Here is a 20,007-nt window from a genome sequence, read left to right on the forward strand (position 1 = left end):
TCGGCTCCATCATTTTGGGGTGTCATGGAGCTTGGATAAGCCAACCCTCTGAGCCAAAAAGCGGGCGGAGGCTGGCTAAAGGTCCTTCCGTCAGGCCCCGCTAACACTTGGGTTAGACTCGCCGAGTGTCCTCTGCTGACAGCTCCTCCCATCGGGTATTTTTTTTTTTTTTGTAGTGCATATTTCCCCTGGAACAGAACATTTTAATAAAAACACTGATATGGAACATAACAAGGCTTTTAAATAGAGACTTAGAGTCCTTTTTCTTAATTTAAATCTTTTATTTCCTTTCTGTGATGCTATATAAAAATCTCATCAATATACAAAATCATTCTGAGTCTTGGATTTTCTCATTTTCTTTGGATGAGAGCTTTGATTAGCTTTTTACAAGTTCTTCATTAGTAATTGGCTTGCTTTTTTTTTTTTTTTGGCTGTTGTCTCTAATAAGTGTATGTTCTATCAAAGAATTCTTTGAGGATGGTCTGAAATGTGCTACTCTGTGTTATGTTACAGAATATTACCATTCAATGTTCTTTATAAAATGCAACCAACAAGTGCTGTGAAGGATTAAGTGTTCATTTCTTCTTTTTGAAGCTGGAAGCTGGGGTGGGTTGTTCAGTCTTATCATCATGCCTGACCTAGTTGTGCAGCCACTTCTGTTTAATTAATACACATTTACATAAGCTCTTTTTTCCCTCCAGCAAGCTTTATAATGGTCTTGTTGGTTATCTCCTTTCACCCTGTGAAGTATCAGCAGTGCCATTTCCATTTTGCATATCAAAATACAGAGAGATTAAATTATGTACCATACATTGATAACTGAGTAAGTTTGGGAACTCAGAGTTTTGGCATATTAATGGTGTTGCTCAGAGCAACAACCCATATAGACTCTATAAATATATTCAAACGCTGTTCTCGAATCCAGGAGTTAGAGTTGGGATTGTCAGCAGCCCAGGGAGGGAGTACTTTGTAGATTTAAGCAGGTGTGGGAGAACTGGTTTCTGGACTCCCTCTGGATCCATGAAAGGAAAGTTCTGCTATCAGAGAAGATGGTGTCTGAAAACTATTGCTGTGATGTCTGCAATTTTTAATAAAAATTCTAGGAAGCCTGGTGGCTTCTGTGTAGCATATGAATTTAAAGAACTGTCCATTTTTTTTAATCCACCTTCACCCAAAGCATTAGAATTTTATTTTTAATTAACTGGCCACAAAATGTTAACAGGTGCCCCTAGAAGAGAGCACAACTTTACTGGGCTCCCCTGTCCATCCCAGGAATGAGGAGAAATTTCCTGAACTTTCTGGGTATTTGGACAAGATTTTTATGTCCTTCCCACATTTTTTTTCTTAAATATTTTCTCACTTTTTCTCTATCTGTATCCTCACTCACCTATTAGGGATAGAAATCTGAACTGGGGTGCTTCTTCTTTTCATCTTTTCCTGTGTCTTGTTTTAAAACTAGAGAAGATTTCTAATGCTTCCCAACGTGGATCTTACAGGGATCACCTCAATCATTGAACATTACCAGCAACTATACAAACAAAAATAAACATTGGTTTCTTCTCCAAATTTGCCAAAGTTAAAAGGTGGAACTCTTACTTAACATGTAAATCTTTATCATCTTACTTAAGAGATGGAAGTCTGCGAGTCTCTCACCTGTTAAACTTGGAGTAGCCTCTTTCGGTCTTAAATTCTATTGCCACACCCTTCTCCTCCCCCACCCAAGTCCTACCCGTGCTTTAAGGTCTGCCCAGATTAAACACCGCACCCTTAGGAAGTCTTTGCTGCCCTTCCTCCCGCCAGTCACAAGTGACCCCTCCTTTCTCCGAATTCCCATTTTCCTGGATGTGTCCTGTTCAGGAATCTATCGTGTATTACAGTGATTTTGGTAACCCTTGAATTACAGAGCATGGACAGAGATGAGGAGAGGAGAGGAGATGTCCTATTTCCTCCGATTCAAGGTCATGAAAACAGAGCGCCCTGTGTCCAGTCTGGTGTTTCTGGCTGCAGGGTACTTAACACAGCCCTGCAGAAATTGTGCAATTACAACAAGTGTTAGATTTGTAGGGTGAAAACAGCAGTTGAGTTCCGGGCCTCGGGACCTTAGTGTGAGTGTTATTCTAGGAGTGGTTTTTCCACCCACCGGGTCTAAGGGCCAGGCCTCCTCTGCGCTGTGGTTGTCCCGCAGTTTGCCAGTGAGCTCCTCTCTGGCCTCAGGCACTTGATATATTTTAGTAGTATTTGACTTGCTTCTTAGTCTGAGTAACACACCTTACAGGGATGCTGTGGGGTGGCAGAGGGTAGGCTAACTCAGAGTGTTAAACTATGCATCTTGGTGCATCAACTTCTTTAATGATAATATAGGATGTTATTTTTATGAGAAAACCAATAGATTTTATAACACATGCCATACTTGATATAAGTTTTTATGTGGAGAGTTATTCTTAATCATGCTTTCAAACCCTGTCCTTTGCTCTTAGATACAATCGGAAGAAATATTTGTGAAAACATATTAAAGCTTTTATCTTATCTGGGTACTCCTATAAATGTACAGGAGGTACTGTCCCTTGTTTTTGACACAGAGAAAGAATGTTTCTGTCCCTTTCTTGTCCCCACGGTAGCAAAGGGGGGCACTAGTACTTTATGCACAAATATTCTCCTTCATGGAACAGGCTGCATGTGCCAATAACAATTTACTTTGGCACAGTAGGATATCTTTGTTTATGTAGTAATTCTACAAATATTTATTGACTGCCTACTGAATGAAAGGCACTGTCCTGGATGCTGAGACTAAAATAGTCATCAGAATACTTCCTTTTCCCTCAAGGAATTGTAACATGGTAGAGGAAGACTCAGTCAGTCCCCTACAGAGAACAGTGTGGAGCTGAGCAGTAGGTTTAAGCACGGGCAGCAGTGAGAGCGCAGTAGGAGGGTGCCTGATGCAGGGCTGGGGTAAAAGAACACTGAGATCATAGCATATGTAGTTATTACAATATTATTGACTGGACCCCCTATGTTGGACTTCACATCCCCGCGACTGTTTTGCAATTGGATACTAGACTTATTGGGGGACCATTTTGTAAGTCATGTAAATGTCTAACCACTGCTCCATGCCCCTGAAATTAATATTGAATGTCCACTGTAATTGAACAATAAACAAATAAAAATTAAAAAGGAAGCTGAAATCTATAGTAGAGAAATGGGCATTAGGTGGGGAGGGAGGGAGGGACGTTTCCCAGGCAGAGGGAACTACATGTACAGAGGCCTGCAGGTGAGGAAAAGCAGTGTGTTTGGAGAACAGCGAACAGTGTATGGTAAACTGAACAAAAATGTAGGTAAATAGCATTCTAATTCTTAATAGGATATTTTAAACATGAAAGTGATCAAATAAATTATAAAGGAGAAAAAGTATAGATTTAACTATAAAATATTATATTCCACATCTAAATCACCAAAAACAAATTTAAAGACAAATGAGAATCTGGAAATAAAAGTATTTTGAATATTTCAGCAACTTTTATGAGAGCAGGGGTTATCTGTTTATGTATCATTATATTAATAACGTTTGACCTAGAGCATGGTTCACAGTGACGGTGGAATGAATGAAAAGAATCAGTATTCTCAAAAGGTACTAAAAAGCTAATATAAATTAATAAGAAAACCCTTATAAAATCTCAACAGACAAATAGAAAATATGAACAGACATTTCACTTTGGACTCATCCTTGGCCCTTTTTTGTTCCCCCTCATACAGCATATCAAATTCCTTAGCAAAGCCTGTTGGTTCTACTTTTGTCATAAATCCCAAACCTGACTATTCTCCCCCGACTACCCCACTATCACCTTGTACAAGGTACCATCATATATTGATCTTGTCTGGACTACTTGGGTGCCTCCTAGCTGCTCCTCCTGCCTCTTCTCTTGCTGCTTTACAATATCAAGAGTAGTATTTTAAAGTGTAGATCAGAATATGTTACTTCATAGTTCAAAATCTTCCAAAGTCTCTGAATCGTACTATTCCCTTTCATTTCACCATACCTCACTGGCCATCTTGCTATTATTTGAATTCAAGCAGTTTCTCTCGCTAGGGTCATAGGGTTGGCACTTGTCATTCCCAAGCTGAAAAGGCCCATTTCCCAAAAAGTACCTGGTTTGCTCTTCACTTGGACAGCTAGCTCTCTGCTTAAATGCACTGTGCAAAGACATCCTCCTTCACCAACTTACTTAATTTAAAATAGCACTCGCCATCATTCTTTATATATTTAAAATGTTTTTCTCATTTCCCCATTTGACCCTTACAGCCTCATTCTGTGTAGATCATATTTAAAAAGAACATATATATCACTTGGAGACTAAACACAAGTCTACTCCCATGTGAGTATGGCGTTGGAATCCCTCTTCTCTCCTCCCCACTCCTAGGCACCAGATAAAAGCATATGTAAACTTCTTCGGAGGGATGCATTTTTAATCCTAGGTCTCAAATAATTATGTATATAGTTGGTCACAATTTAAAAAGTACAGAATTCATAACAAGCCATTAAGCATGAAGGGCAGCAGGAACACCAAACTGAAGTATCAGATCCTCAAATTCACATATTGAATTTTTTGTGCAAAACTACAAAATAAATATGTTGACTGTTTTTAAATGGAAGAAAATATTGAAAGTATGATATAAGAGGAAAAGACTGTAAAAATGAAGTAGAATGTGAAGAATTTATACACATTGTAGCATACGTTGAGAAAAAGATGGTCAATATATCAGGGTAAGACGTACAAGGGAGAGGGGACGACAAACACATGTGTTACAGGAGTTCCAGAGTAAGGAACTGCAGAACACTGATATTTAGATTCAGAAAGCTCAATGAATCCCAAGTAGGATAAATCAGAAGAAATCCACACCTAGACACATTATAGTGAAACACCCAAGGGACAGAGATCTTAAAGGAAATAGCAATTAGACTGATAGTTGACTTCCACATAGAAAAATGGAAGACAAGAGAAAATGGGATTGTATAATCAAAGTCCTGAAAGAACATATTTAAAACCTAAAATTTTATACCCACAAAATTTATTTTTCAAAAATGAGGGCAAGATAAAGCATTCATAAGTACCTACAGGTCTTCACTAAAGAGGTGTTCTGAAAGACGTATTTCAACAACTAAAAAAGCCAGAATAAATATCTGACATATAGGAAAAATGGTAAGCAAAAATAATAAAGTATAAGCAAATTTCAACAAGCACTGAGTTACAAAACATGATAATATCTAATTTATGGGTTAAAAACCTAAAAGGTACAATTGAAATACTGAACAATAACAGTACAGAAATCAGGAAGGGCGATCAGAGTGAAACACTCTAAGGTACTTATTTAGGAAAAAGGCAAAGACATTGAGTGACTGTGGATTTTATTGAGTAGAACACTTACTTAAAACCTGTGGAATAACTAGTAGAAGTTTAGAAATATGACATGTACTTGTCAAAATAATTAAAAGTGTAAAAGCAATCAGAAAGAAATTTTTTGAGCCTATACTCAATCAATCCCAAAGAAAGCAACTGAGCGGGAAAAGGAAACCAAAAGAAGAAACATTAAGAGTAGAATAAGTAAAAAGTCTAAAGTGAGGTGGAAAAAATGAAGTCAAATTACATCAGTAATCACAAACCCTTGTACATGAACTAAATACCTCATTTAAGAGACAGATTGTAAAGATGGATTTCTTTAAAATATCCGTCTATGTTCTTTTTTACATAGAATGCCTCAAATATAAGGATACAGAAAGATTGAAAGGCAAATAATTTTTTTAAATGCATAAGGTAAACAGAAAGTTGGTGTGCCTATCTTAATATCAGATAAAGGTCCTTTTTTTGGCAGAAAGCATAACCAGAGATAAGTGTGACCACTTCATGTTGCAGCTCTAGGAAGATATACTTCTATGCATTTAAATAACACAGCTTCAGGATATATGGACAAAGCAAAAAGGGACAAATCAAGTATCATAGGGGGTATTTGAACTTCTCTTCACATCTGGTAAGTCGGGCAGCTAAGAGTGTAGAAGATGTGGACCATGCAGTTACCTCACTTGATCTAGTGACACGTGGACAGCACTGTAGCCGACAACTGGGCATTACATATTCTTTTTTTGCATATTCTTTTAATCACCCATGGAATATTAAAAATTAAGGACAAAATAAATGCAAATAAAATATATGGAGGGGAATAATAAAAATAAATACAGAAATGAGTAAAATGGAACACAAAGATACTTAGAGAAGATCAACGAAACACACACAGCAGGGAGTGCGACACAGGGGGCACTCGGTAACTGTCTGTTCAGTGAGTCAAAAGCAACAAAACTACAAATGTGTGTGTGAGCATAAAAAGTCTGAAAGGAAATTCACCAAGTAGTGATTGCATCCTAGCTGGGCATTTTAAGTTATCCCGCTTTTATCCTTTTTCCCCCTGTATTTGTTAAACTCTCTGTATGGATTGCTCTTATAATTTCATGAAAATGCATTACTTTCAAATTAAAAACATAGATTTTTAGAGATGTTGACTAGAGAGGATGGAAGCCAGGGAACATTCCTGATGCCGGCTCTGGTCAGTGGGGTGAGGAGGTGCAGCGTGAGAGCAGGGACTCTGGCCGTGCTTTGCCCCTCACTGCGTGGACAACTTGAAGCATAACCTCTGTGAACCTGTTGTTCACAGCGGCAATAATGAAGCTTTCCTCAAAGAATCTTCCAGATAGGTGACCCGTACAAAGCACTCAGTGCAGTGCCTCACACTGTAGGCAGTTGATAGCCACTTTTTCCCTGTGTGAGGGGGCAGGGTGAGGGAAAGACCCCTCTCCATGTCTAAGCAGCGTGCCCAGAGTGGAAGGCGAATTTGATACGTCTGGAATATGAAAATGGATGAAAACTTCGTACGTGAAATTATATTTGTGCCCTCCTGGAGAGCCAAGAATATTAAGAAACGAATGAACTAACTCATATTTATTAGATGTAAGGATGAAGGTGCAGTATTATCATTTCCTTGTGATAGTCATAGCTAATAGTTCTGAAACCAATTCCCAGTGTTCATGTCAGACTTATTTTATGAGACATTTAACCATTGCTAAATTAAATTTCATAAAAGAATGTGCCTATATAACTTCTCTGGAGTTACGGAGATAGAAATCTGACCCATCATTTCTGTTTTTGTGGAAAACCATTTAGCAGAACTTTGTTCCAGTAGAAGTGTTTATTGAGTTGTAAGCCTCACACAGTTCATTGGCTGCGTGTATCTCCACACTGACATTTTTCTCGGCACAGATTTGCATCAGTTCATTAGTACTGACAGCAGATGGTAGCACTTTCACACAAATTTACCTTCGGAATTGATCTAAGAAATGTCACCAAAAAGATCCTGACAGCTTTGATGTTCTCCCATTTCTGAAAATGGTATGTTAAACAAATAAGGTGTAGGATTTCAGATTTTTTTGAACACCAGAACATAATTCCTAAACCAACAAAAGACAGCTTTCATCACTGATTCTGGCTGTCTCAGGCAAAAGTAGAAAATATGGATAATCTTGCCTGATAGCATAAGCCTTCACAAATCTCCATTGCAGAAAAACAGCTTTTGGAGAATATTATCCAGATTGATTGTCTACACTGATTAAACACTTCAAATTATTTTCAAATTCTATATCTTACTTTGAATACAAACTGTGTGGCTTACAAGATCAGCTGATTGAAAATGACTGAAAGGTGGTGGCTCAGGTTGCAAAGCTAATTCTGTTACTGCTGCAACGTTAAGATATCCACAAGGTGAAGCACATTTAAAATTACAGATCCTTTGCATTTAGCTAGAGTTAAATCATTGTCAAATTATAGGACAAGAAGGCTTAATATATTTGGTAAGTGGGTCAGTGAAGGGATATATGAATTCTAATCACACCAGGAAAACTTTATATTTTTCTTATTTTTCCATACTATATAGCCATTATTATAGCTCAAGGCCTATGTTCAGTAGTCTTATACATTTGGAAACAGAATTTGTTTTGAGTATTTAAGAAATAACTTTCTGCCCTGGCTGGTGTAGCTCAATGGATTGAGCGCGGACTGCAAACCAAAGGGTCACTGGTTCGATTCCCAGTCAGGGCACATGTGACAGGCAACCACACATTGATTTCTCTTTCTCTCTTTGTCCCTCCCTTCCCCTCTCTAAAAATAAATAAAAATCTTTAAAATATATATTTAAATAAAGAAAAAAGAAATAACTTTCCATCAGTATTTGAAGACTAGCTAGGTATGTGGTTAGTTTGCCACAGCTCAGAGACGCTGGCACGCTGAGGAGACCACCGAGTGCTGACTGTACACACTTTAATGATCGCTAATTGCAGGTGCGTTTGACACATTGCTGGAAGAGTGGTCTTGATTAACAACCTACTGAAAGGGTTTATTTAATCACCAGGAGGAGCTTTGGGGTTCCAAATCTCTTAAAAACAGCACCCTTGCTGACATTCCAATAACAGGAACACAAGTTAATACTGACTGAAGTTAACTGAAGTAGAGCAACGTTGTCGATATATTTGTTACTCCTGTCATGCGATTATTGTCACGTATGCTACATGTGTGTGGATGTTATGAACCCAACACTACAGTGTCATGATTTTTGCTTATATGATCTTATGTCCACTAAAGTGATTAAGAAGAGATATTTAACTTTTCTAACGTATTTACCAATTATGATGCTGTTTAATTTTTTTCCTATGGATTTGAGTTGCCTGAAGGACTTCCTTTAGTATCCCTTATAAGGAAGGTCTACTAGCAAGGAATTCTCAGTCTGCTGCCCTGAGCATGTGTTCATATTATCTTTATATTTTGAGGTATAGTTTTGCTGGATAAGCTATTCTTTTTTTTAATTTTATTTATTTATTTTTAGAGAGGGAAGGGAGGGAGAAAGAGAGAGAGAGAGAGAAACATCAATGTGCGGTTGCTGGGGGTTATGGCCTGCAACCCAGGCATGTACCCTGGCTGGGAATCGAACCTGGGACACTTTGGTTCCCAGCCCGTGCTCAATCCACTGAGCTACGCCAGCTAGGGCTGATAAGCTATTCTTGGTTGACAGGTCCGGGCTCCTCCTCCAACCGCCATGAGACCTTTGACTAAGTCCCCCAGCTGCCCTCAGACGGATGGGAAGCCAGCCGTCACTACATTGTTCTTGCTGTTTATGGGACGAGTCCTCTCCCTCCTGGTGCTTTTCAGATTTTCTCCCGCCTTTTACTTTCAGCCTTTAAGCTGTAATATATCTGCCTGCGACTTTGTATGTGGGGTGTTTTGTGCTTCTTGTATCTGTAGATTAAATTTTTTAAATCAAAATTCAGAAGTTTTCAGGTAGTATTTTTTCAAATATTTTGCCTCCCCTTTCTCTCCTCTTCTCCCAGACTCCTATTAGGTGTATGCTGGCATGCTTGATATCGTCCCACAGGTCTCTGGGACTCTTTCATTTTCCTTCATTTTTCTCACTCCTCCAGATTGAATACTTTATATTAATATATCTTCAAATCCACTAATTCTTTTTATAGCCATCTCATATCTACTTTGAACCCATCTGGTGAATTTTCTATTTGTGTTTTACATTTCAGCTCTACAATTTCCATTTGGTTCTTTTCATAGTTTGTACTCACTGACCGAGATGACCTATTTGCAGAGTCATTGTCGTCATTTTTATCTTTTAACTCTTTAAACAGTTTTCTTTAGTTTTTCAAACATTGATAACAGCTGCTTTGTAAATCCAATATCTGGGCGCACTCAGAGTCAGTTTGTTTGATTTTTACGTATTGGCTCTGGGCAGACAGCTAGTGGTTAGACACTCACCTGCTTTACACAGTGGGCCCCTTGGGTATTTGCAGCACCTCAGCTGGTACCACACATGGTTATCACAATATTATTGACCACGTTTCTTATGTTCACCTATTTCTCTGTGACTGTTTTGTACCTACCAGTGTTATTAGTGCCTTCTTTTCCATAGTATGCTTCACATTTTTTGTTGTTTTTTTTTTGCATGGTTTGAATTTCTTTGAAAGCTAGACACTTCAGATAATATATTGTAGCAATTCTAGATTCCAACATTTTTCCATGAGGGTTTTCTTTTAGTTGTTGTTGTTCCTGTTTTTGTTTGCTTGTTTTAGTAACTTCCCTAAGATTTACCTGCAGAAGCTGACTCTTCTGTAAGTGTGGTCATTGGTGTCTTTGCCCTGTTGTTATTCATTCTTATTTTCGTGTTTTATCCTGGCTTCCTTGGGATTACCCAGCTATATCTGGATAGTGTGCTGGTTAGCCAGTGATTGGACAGAGATTGTGCTCAGGTGTCTAAAGGAGATAAGTCTACCGTCCTTTGCCGATGGATGTATGTAGATGTTGGAGCACATTCAGAAATCAGTTAATGTTCACGTTCATGTCAGCTTTTACTTCCCATCAGGCCTTCTCATCTCTCCCTGCTCATGGGAGTGGTTCCCATCAGCCAGGGACGACTGGAGAACTTACCTAACCCTTCTACAACTGTCCCCTCTCCGGAATCTCCCCATTCAATTTCCGGCTGATCTGCTGCTTGCCTCAACTAGGATTGCAACATCTGGCTTGCAGAGCTGCATTTTTTCCCTTTTCATTTAATACTGTTTTACTATTTTTACTGCCAGCACCACTGGCAGGAGTTGTTGCTATCTGTTGGAAATCAGGTCAGCCCCGCTGGCAGCACAGCCCCTGGTTCTCACGGTCAGCTCCGTTCTGGAAAAACTTACCTGTTGGTGGAGCTGGTGGAGGTGGGAGGGATATGGAGGTATTTCTAGGCCAGAAGGCTGCAGACTCTCTCTGCGTCTAACTTGAAGTGCTAGCAGCTTTTCATGAATTAAACACTTCAAATTTTTTTATTTGCCTTTGGTGGATTTTCACAGCCTGGAAATTTTTTTGGCAGTTTTTTCAGTTTTATACTTGTTTTTGAGGCAGAAGCTTTGCTGACCTCTACATTCTGCTACACTTGGAAGTCTACTTCTATTATCTATATATAAAGCTATTCTTAAAAGATTATACAAATATGCCTTCTTATAATTCCTATTGTAAGTGGATCAACATATCATAGCTTGGCTTTTTAAAAGCAACAGCATCTTTCCAAAACAATATAACTTAAAATTTAATTTAAACTTTTGATTTTTAGAGGCAGTTATTCATGTTAATACTTTCTGTCTAATTACACAGATATAAGTTCTCAATATAGTAAAAGGTTAAAAAATTATTTTTTTCCCAGGTGACCAACTATGAATTAAAGAAATGTCCAATCTATTCTAAAAGCTCTTCTGAAGCATGAAAGTCTCTATTATTTAAAAAGGTGTTTCATATGAGCATTACCATGCATTTTATTTTGTTGGAACATAACCTTAAGTGTTAATATCACTATTTTTATGTTGTTTAAGGAAAAACGAGTATTAAAATGCTCACATGACTGTTTTTATGTTGTTTGAGGAAAAATGAGTATTAAAATGTAGATTACTTAAGTGTTTTTGAAGTGCCTGAGCTTTCAGTTTAACCTAAATTCATTTAAATGATTTCCCATTAATTTCTTCCTGAACCAATATATTGATAGTTCTAGTTGCCGTAAATGTAAACCTAGATTTTTTTTAAAAACTAAGATCCCTCTTGCCTTTGATTATAATCAGTTGTCAAATGTTCCTGAACATTTAGACACTAGTCAGTAATATTTTCACCATCCTGCATACCTCTATAGGAGCTTTTTGTTTTTAGATGTTGAAACTGGGCTCTGTTACAGGATTTCAGACCTTACTGTGGATGTCTGAGTGCTATTATCCTTGTCTGTTTAGATATCAACGGGTCAAATTATAACAGCCAACTGAGTGCTTATGTCAGGCATTATTTTGAATACTGTTCTGGCATTTTCTCATTGAAGGACAATAATCAATCTATGAGATAGATGCTATTAGTTTCAGGATGAGATGAAGAACTAGAGACATAAAATGGTTAGGGAGTTTGACCAAAAGTTCACAGCTACTGAGTAGGAGAGCAGAACTTGACCTTAAACTGTTGCAACTGCAGAGCCCGTGTCTGCTCTTACGCACTTACTATACAGACTGAGCAAAAGACGACTCCTGGAGGCGAAGTCCAAGTCTTTACCGAGCAGCATCAAACAAGCAGAGCTGCAGGGTGACACGGGCCTACATCTGCTTAGGAAATGGTCCTCTGAGCTGTAAGTGTGCATGTGTCTCCAGGACGTGTGTTATACTCGGATACGGTTCTTCTTCTCCGGTCTTGTAAAGATCAGCCTGTAGGCCTGGAAGGAAGAGGCAAGTTCTTCACTCTGTGATGAAGCCATTCCTCATGAGTCACCAGGTCCTCAAGAAACCTGAAGACGAATGTGTTAAGATTCTAGGGGAACACCCGTGGGTGGAGGTTGTGAGTAGACCAGGAAGGGAAGCCCAGCCACAGTCTCTTCCTAGTGCCTGAGTGGGCCGGGCCCCCAGTACTGTCACACCTGGACCTCCAAGAGCCCTGTTGCCTTGTGTGTTTATTACCCTGTCATATTTCCAGGCTTTTGGTGGTTTCATTTGAACAGGCCCTCTCCCTCAGCCATAGCTTTGGACTCCCATGTTTAAAGCTGGAGGAGTTTACCCACGAGCATGAGAGTGGCCCTGAGAATCCTCAAAGGACACCAAGGGGAGAGTGAGCCTGAGGAGCAGTGGAGCCTTCCTGGTTGAGCTGGCTCCCCGCTGGCCGTTTCCAGCCAGTGCCGTCCTTGCAGGTCCAGGTGTCATTTCGTTAGAGAAGGTAACGTGCCTTCCCATCGATAAGATTTGCTTACAGCTCTTTATTGCCTTAATCCAAAAAGAACTGACTAAACTTGCTTTTTAAATTCATACCCTCCAACAGTAAGTATTTTAGTCCAGAGTAACACTAAAATTCTCTTACATTTTCCGTGTACAAGCCCTTTTACCGTCTCCCGCCGCGAACGCCCTGTCCCCAGGCCTCTGCGTGCTCGTTTCTGCCTTGTCGCTCTGATCTCGGTTTAAAGATCACTTCTTCAGTAAGGCCTTGCCTTCCCCCGACTCTAGACATCACCACGGTCCCTCCAGAAGCATGCCGCCCCATTTTCTTTCTTCCACAGCACTTGTTATTATCTGGATTATCTTGTTGTTGTTTATATTTGTTCTTTGTGTTTATTGTCTGTCTCCTGCAGTGGAACGTAAGTTCATGGGACAGGGACTTTGTCTGTCTTTGGGACGCAGTGATCTCTGTACCCATATCCAGGACTGTTCCTGGCAGGCACCGAGGTGATCAATAGATATGTGTTGAATTAATAAATATTAGCTCAGGCAGGTAAGGGAAGCCAGAATCAAGCTGGACAGGAGGGCTTGCTATGGGCCTGCCACCTCTGGGCTGTGATCCCTGGAGTCTGGTTGGGGGTGGGAGTGAGGGTGAGGACAGAGCTGGCTAGAGGGAGCTTAGGCTCTGCTCTGAGAATCAGGCTCCACACAGAGACATCTGGAGGTGGCTTTTGAGGAGACATAATAGCAATCCACACCCAGTGGGTCACTTCACCCTCCCCACACGTATATATTCCAAAATTCCCATACCCCGTGTCTCCAATACTAGAGGAACCACCCCCTGCCATTTCTTGTGAGTGGGTGTGAGCATGTATAGCAGGCGTGGATGTTGTGCGGTTGGTGAGCTGAGGCCGCAGGGACGACTGTAAACAAGTCTTCCCACGGACGTCGCTGAGTTCAGCTCTCCCTGGAGTGGCCGGGAAGAAGAGCAGCCAGATGTCAGGCAGCCCCTAGTCCACATCTAGCCTGCAGGCTTGTTTTATTTGGCCCACACTATGCTTTTTAAAAAATTGTGCCAGCATTTGAATTTAGGAGATTTTACATAAAAATCGGGGTCTCCAGGTTATTTTGACGAACAGGAAGGCCGGCACACTTAACCTGTGTTCTCGAGTGTCGTGCTCTGCTGGAGCAGAGGGGCGAGCCCAGCCTGGGCGGGCGGGCGCCCTGGGGGCCCCACAGAGTCGGCGGTGGTGCGACCTGGCTTCCTCCTTCCTGCCACCTGCCTGGTCTGCGCTGGCATTTGTCATGGTCTCTTTTGGCTGCTGTAACAAAACACCACAGACTGGGTAGTTTATAAACAACAGAAACTTGTTGCTGCCAGGTCTGGAGGCTGGACGTCTGAGTGAGAGCAGGTGCCAGCCCTTCTCCTGGGGGCCCTCTTGTGGGCCACCGGCTTCTCAGTGTGTCACCACGTGGTGGGAAGGGGCAAGTTTGCTCTCTGGGGCCTCTATGGTGGACATGTACTATTGTATTAGTTTCAGGGGTACAACGTAGTGATTTGACATTTATATTCCATACAATGTGATCACCCCAGTAAGTCTCGTAACCAACCATCTGTCACCATACAAAGCTATTATACCATGGACTACTTTCCCTATGCTGCACGTGACACCTGATGACTTACTTGTTTTGTAACTGGAAGTTTTTACCTGACATTCCCCTTCACCTTTCTTCCCCACCACGTCCCCTATGGCAACCATTGACTTGTTTTCTGTACCTATGAATCTGTTTCTGGACTTTTTAATTTGTTCATTTGTTTTGTTTTTTTTAGATTCCATGTATAAATGAAATCACACCCCTCTGTTTATTACAGCATTATTTACAGTAGCCAAGTTATATGAGCAACCTAGGTGCCCATTGATAGAGGAATGGATAAGGAAGAGGTGGTGTATGTAACAGAATATTACTTGTCCATAAAAAAGAATGGAATGTTACCATTTGGGACAACACGGGTGGACCCAGATGGTATTAAGTGAGATAAGTAAGACGAAGACAAATACCGAGTGGAACCTCTTCTATAAACTCCTTAACCTCATTCCGGAGGGCTCCACACCCCTCCCCCAATCACCTCCAGAGGGGCCCGCCTCCTAACACCACCACAGTGGGTTTGGGGGTTTCAGCACATGAATGTGGGGACACAAACATTCATAGCACAGCAGTATTTGAATTTGCATTCTCTAGCATAATGTCTGATCCACAAGGCAAATGCTCAATCAGTTTATTATAAACACCTGGTTTTGCGTTGGTAGAATTTGTGCGTAGATCATTCACTACCTGGAAGCCTTCCGGGGCCCTGCATTGCTTGACAAATGATGTCCACATCCCTGAGCCGGCAGCAGTCGGACCTGTGTCTTCTGTACAGTCGTTCTCTTATAAAGGCGGAGGAGTTCTGCTCCATGGACTTCTCACTTAGAGAAACAGCCCTGTAAGTGCGGGAGAGAGAGAAGTGAGGGAAACAGATAAACAGAGAAACTCAGAAGGAGAGACAGAGAGAAGTAGATGAACTTGAACAGTCAAGCCGGCCTCCTCCCCACGCCCGTCCTACCCCCTGGACACGTGCCCAATGGCACTGAGTGCAGTGAAGCCTGAAACAAGTAACGTGTTTACAAAACTTACCTAAAACAAAGTGTGCCTGATTTTAGTTCCCTCGCCACTAACAGCAGATGAAATACATTGTCGAGATAGTCAGGCTAACTGGGCGTCACAGACGTCCTTGAGGAAACACCGAAGAATGTTAAAGAACAGAGGGAAGCACTAGCTGACAAGGAGTGGAGGGAACCGGTACAATGTGTCTACAGTGTGCGCGGTGCACACGGCGTCTCACGCTCTGCCGTGATTGACGGTGCTCCTTCATCTGGGCGTAACTTCGTCTCACACCCACTTCTTCTTCTGTCTGCATTTGAATTATATTTCAACACTGAAATCTATCTGTATCTTAATCTAATCACTTGGATTGTAAAACAAATCTTCATTTCGAAGACATGAACCAGAGTGTGTATTTTAGCATTTTCAAAGTAACCCCGCTGACCATCGGGGACCCCTCTCCTCCTGCAGGAGCACCCCATCCTGGGCCAGCCCTTCTTCGTCCTTCATCCCTGCAGAACCACCGAGCTCATGAGTCCTGTGGTAAAGAATTCTCGGAAAATCAATAGGTAAGAAACACCATCAAGATACATTGGCTTTAACTCTTATTTTAAAATTGTAAATCTTTTTTGTGTGACTCTGAAAGCTAAGCTAAAAAAGAAATATTCTTTGTAATAATAATAATGGCTAACATTTATTGATTTTTTACTGTGTGCTAGGCACTGTTCTATTTTAGATATATTAATGCATTGGATTTTTATAACACCCCTATGAGCTGAATTCTATTATTTTACCCAGTTTACCAAGGAGGAAGCTAAAGTAAAGAAGGGTTAAATGATTTGGCCAAGGTCACAAAACCAGTTAAGTGGTGGAACTGGGATTTGAAAACTGGAAAGCCAGGCATTTTGTCTTGGAGCTGGGCCCTTCATCACTGCGTTGTAGTACCTTAGCAAATGCTGTAAATTTTAAGTGTAAAATTGAAATTGTGAAGGGGAGTCTGGAGTCCCAGTGCTTCCAACCACCTCAGTGAGGGGTCCTCACAGCTTTTTTGGAGCTTGAGTCCTTGTCATTCAACAGGGCTGGCATTTGGAAATGCCAGGATTTCCGCTGGTGGGCACATGTCTTTGAAGAAAACCTTGTTTCTTTTTTTGTCCGTAACTGATTTGTCGGTAACTGATTTTTTTTATCATTTGCTCACACTGCCCTGGAAACATTAGAATGGCTTGCATTTTCACTTGTTTCCCAGGAACATCAACTACATCACGTCTTGGCTGAGCATTGTCGGGCCAGTCGTTGGGCTGCCTCTACCTCTGAGCTATGCCAGAGCATCCTCTCAGGACGAGTGAAATGTCGGTCTTCAAGGTAAGAAGGAAAGGCTGGACCAAATGTGTCACCATCAAAAAGACCCCGGGGCCTCTGCTATGCTTGGATACGTAGCCCTTGCTGGCCCCACAGTATATTCAGTTTGCTTTCATGTTTCGTAGGCTGATCACTGACTTGTTAAAATTTTCCAACCAACCAGCACCTGATCCTTTAGGAGGCATGTTCCTTTGCTATGAGTGACATTCATACAACAAAGAATTGGGTGGTTTTATTTTAGAGTTGATATTCTTGAAATAAGTCTTTACTGCTCAGTAAATCCTCTTTTATTCTCCTGGCTTTTGTTTTGTTCTTGTTTTTCAGAGTCTGCCCTTGAGCCAGGGAGCTTAGAAATGGCAGCAGGAAGAACACTGAGAGTCTATGTGCCCACCCTTGTTTTGATAGCTCTGCTGTCGTGAGTTTCCAGCTCACCAAGATTTTAAGATGGATTTTTTTCCCTTGGAAGCAAACATCTGCAGCAGCTGATAAACCGTGTATTTAGGAGGAGTAACTCAAAGACACAAATCAATATAAATAGCAGAAGAGTGACTCTAACTCAATGAAGGAAATACTGACATCATTAGGGCATTTTCAAGTCATTCTTTTATGTTTCTGAGACTTGGTTTCTTCATCTTTGATGTAAGAATAACAAGCTACCTTAATAGGGCTGCTGTGAGAACCACAGGAGATCATTAATACATGAAAAAATATTGTCAAGTTTATTCTTTCTATAAACATTCATTAAATGGTCACCTCTCTTAATATTTGATTGTTATTCACCCAGTCTGTCAGTAAGTTTACTAGCCAGAAAGGCATTAAGATGAACCTAACCTTGGAAGAATGTTTGGTTGGGAGTTGCTTGTTTTGTCTTTCATTGTGATTTGCTAGGGGCTGAAACTGAGAGAAAAATGCAATTGGCTCTTTAGGGCATCTAGCTTAGTGTCTCTTAGTGAGGGACACACTGTAGAATCCCCTGAGGCTTTTTTACAAATATGACCAGCACCTTCCAATACAGCCCCTCTGGGGTGAGTCTGATGCACAGGCTTTGGGGGAACCTCTGGTCTGGATGTGCTCTGAGTACAGCATTCGTTTTACTGTTTTGGTCTCCCAACAGGCCTTTTCAGGTTCTTTGTATAGCTCTGCCAGGTTGGGCTGACTTCCTAATGTGCATTGGCCCAGACTTCCACATTACTGCGTTCTAGTACCTTAGCAAATGCTGTAAATTTTAAGTGTAAAATTGGAATCATGAAGGGGAGTTTGGAGTTCCAATGCCTCCAACCACCTCAGTGAGGGGTCCTCACAGTTTTTTTGGAGCCTGAGTCCAGGAGGCGCTGGTGCACCAGGCGGGCCCCTGGGGCGAGCCTTTAGGTCGAGGGCTTGTCCGCAGGCCAATGAAGAGGGCAGAGGCAGCTCTTCCTGTTTGTTGGGTCAGGGCTGAACTCTCACAGAGGGAGTGGAAGTAGAGAAAGGGTTAATTTGAATTGCTAGAAAAGCTAAAAGTAAAATTTAAAACGCTGAGCTATACATATTCTTACTGGGAGGAGAGCCTGCTTACATGCTTGCTGGGCATTTTGGTATTTACCACTTAACATCTTTTCAACTTCTGCAAGGGATTTCCCCGCCCCCACTCTCCTTAATGGGAACACAGATTCCCCAGCAAGTTGTTTCTCAAGCCATGTCACTTCTGGGGTAAACTATGTGTTTTATATGTATGTATTACACACACACACACAAAATACTGTGTCATCTGGATTATGTGCTTGTCTGGGAATATTTGTTATCTTTTGCAAACAGATTCTGAGATAATAGTAGTCTGTCAGTTTGGGGCCAGTGTGTAGTTTTGTTTTGTTTTTAAGTTTAACATTGTTTTTCTCTTATTGATGGAGACCTGAGAGTTCGTGAGTGGCAGAAACGAGTTCTGAAGCGCTCCTGTAGGTTGTGGGGACCTCCCTTCCTGGATGGATCCCGCTCCTCAGGCAGCTGTTTCTTTTCAGATTATTTTTCACTTAAAAAAAAACTTTTGATTTTTGGTTGGTAAAAATTTTCATTTTTAATAATGCAGTTATATAACCTGGGAAAGAAATTTGTTTTGTCAAAGTAACAGTCCTTTCTCTGCAATATGAGGATTTTTTTCCTTTGGTTTTCCTCTTTCCCTAACCTAATTCAAAGCCCCTTTGGTCTGAAATAAGGCTGGTTAAAACTGCTACCAGCCACTCTCCTAAACTCTGCCTTTTTGTGTGGCCATGGAAAAATTGCTTCACCTCTTTGGGACTCAGTTTCCTCATTTGTTAGCTGTGTGACCTGTGAGCCCACTCCAGTCCTTGGGTTTGTGAAATAGGGAGAAATCTAGAGATCCACACTGTGAGTCTGGCTAGCCGCTAGCTGTGTGACTAGGCCAATTTTCTTAATCTCTTTTGGTCTTTTATCATTTCCATCAGGAAGAAAAAACAAAAACAAAAACCAGAAAACGCCTATACCATCTATCCCACCTACCTAACAAGAGCATAGAGTAGATCAAAACAGTAGGTGAATCCAGAGGAGCTTCCCAACCAACAGAGCACCACGTGGCGTAAGTGGGATGAGGGGTGGCTGGCCCCTGCTCAGGTGGGGATGCCTGCACACCCACTTCTTCCCACCTTGTAACAGGGTGCAGCCAAGAGGGGGGACCCCAAATAGGGATTTGAAATGGGGTCCAGAACTCAAGGTGTCCAGGAAATACCAGGATGTCCCTGCCCTTCCCCCACAGGTGTGGGTTGGGGGAAGGGACAAATGGAGCAAGGCCATTGAGAGCTGTACTGCATAGCAACAGCTTTGCAGCTAACCTCTGGTGTGGTCATTTAACATATCTATAACCTTTAACTGGTTGCTTAGGTATGTTAAATAGCTGTGGCCATTCTCTGAGCCAGGGGAATGGAAGTGACTTCCCCACTAAGACATAACTGGGAGGCAGGTCCCCTGAGTTACAGTGCGTGTGTGAAAGCTTGGAGATTGGCTCCATGACATGGGGCCACGCCTGTGCAGACTCACGGTGGTGGCCCAGTAAAGCTGGAAGGCTTTGAGAGTACTGGCAGGTGTAACTGATGGTAGGAGGAGTCAGAAATGGGGTTGTAGAGGAAGATTGGCTCGGGGATTTAAACCCAGACTCAGCAGCCATTGAAGGGGGTAGCTGCGGGGCTTTGGCAGAGTGGAAACTCCTGCAG

The 20,007-nt window shown here is 41.4% G+C and overlaps 1 protein-coding gene across 5 annotated transcripts in view; it reads left to right on the plus strand.

The window, feature by feature from the left end:
- Positions 1 to 17,390, plus strand: part of ATG10 (autophagy related 10) — a 221,409-nt gene extending 204,019 nt beyond the window's left edge. For all 5 annotated transcript variants that reach the window (XM_036020491.1, XM_036020492.1, XM_036020493.1 and 2 more), the window contains 3 exons: positions 15,920 to 16,017; positions 16,695 to 16,810; positions 17,132 to 17,390. In XM_036020491.1, coding sequence (XP_035876384.1) covers positions 15,920 to 16,017; positions 16,695 to 16,794 — 198 coding nt within the window. In that variant the 3' untranslated portion in view covers positions 16,795 to 16,810; positions 17,132 to 17,390. The remainder of the gene's footprint in view (positions 1 to 15,919; positions 16,018 to 16,694; positions 16,811 to 17,131) is intronic.
- Positions 17,391 to 20,007: the final 2,617 nt, after the last annotated feature.

The sequence above is a fragment of the Phyllostomus discolor genome, chromosome 3, assembly GCF_004126475.2.
Source record: "Phyllostomus discolor isolate MPI-MPIP mPhyDis1 chromosome 3, mPhyDis1.pri.v3, whole genome shotgun sequence".
In the NCBI taxonomy this organism is placed as follows: Eukaryota; Metazoa; Chordata; class Mammalia; order Chiroptera; family Phyllostomidae; genus Phyllostomus; species Phyllostomus discolor.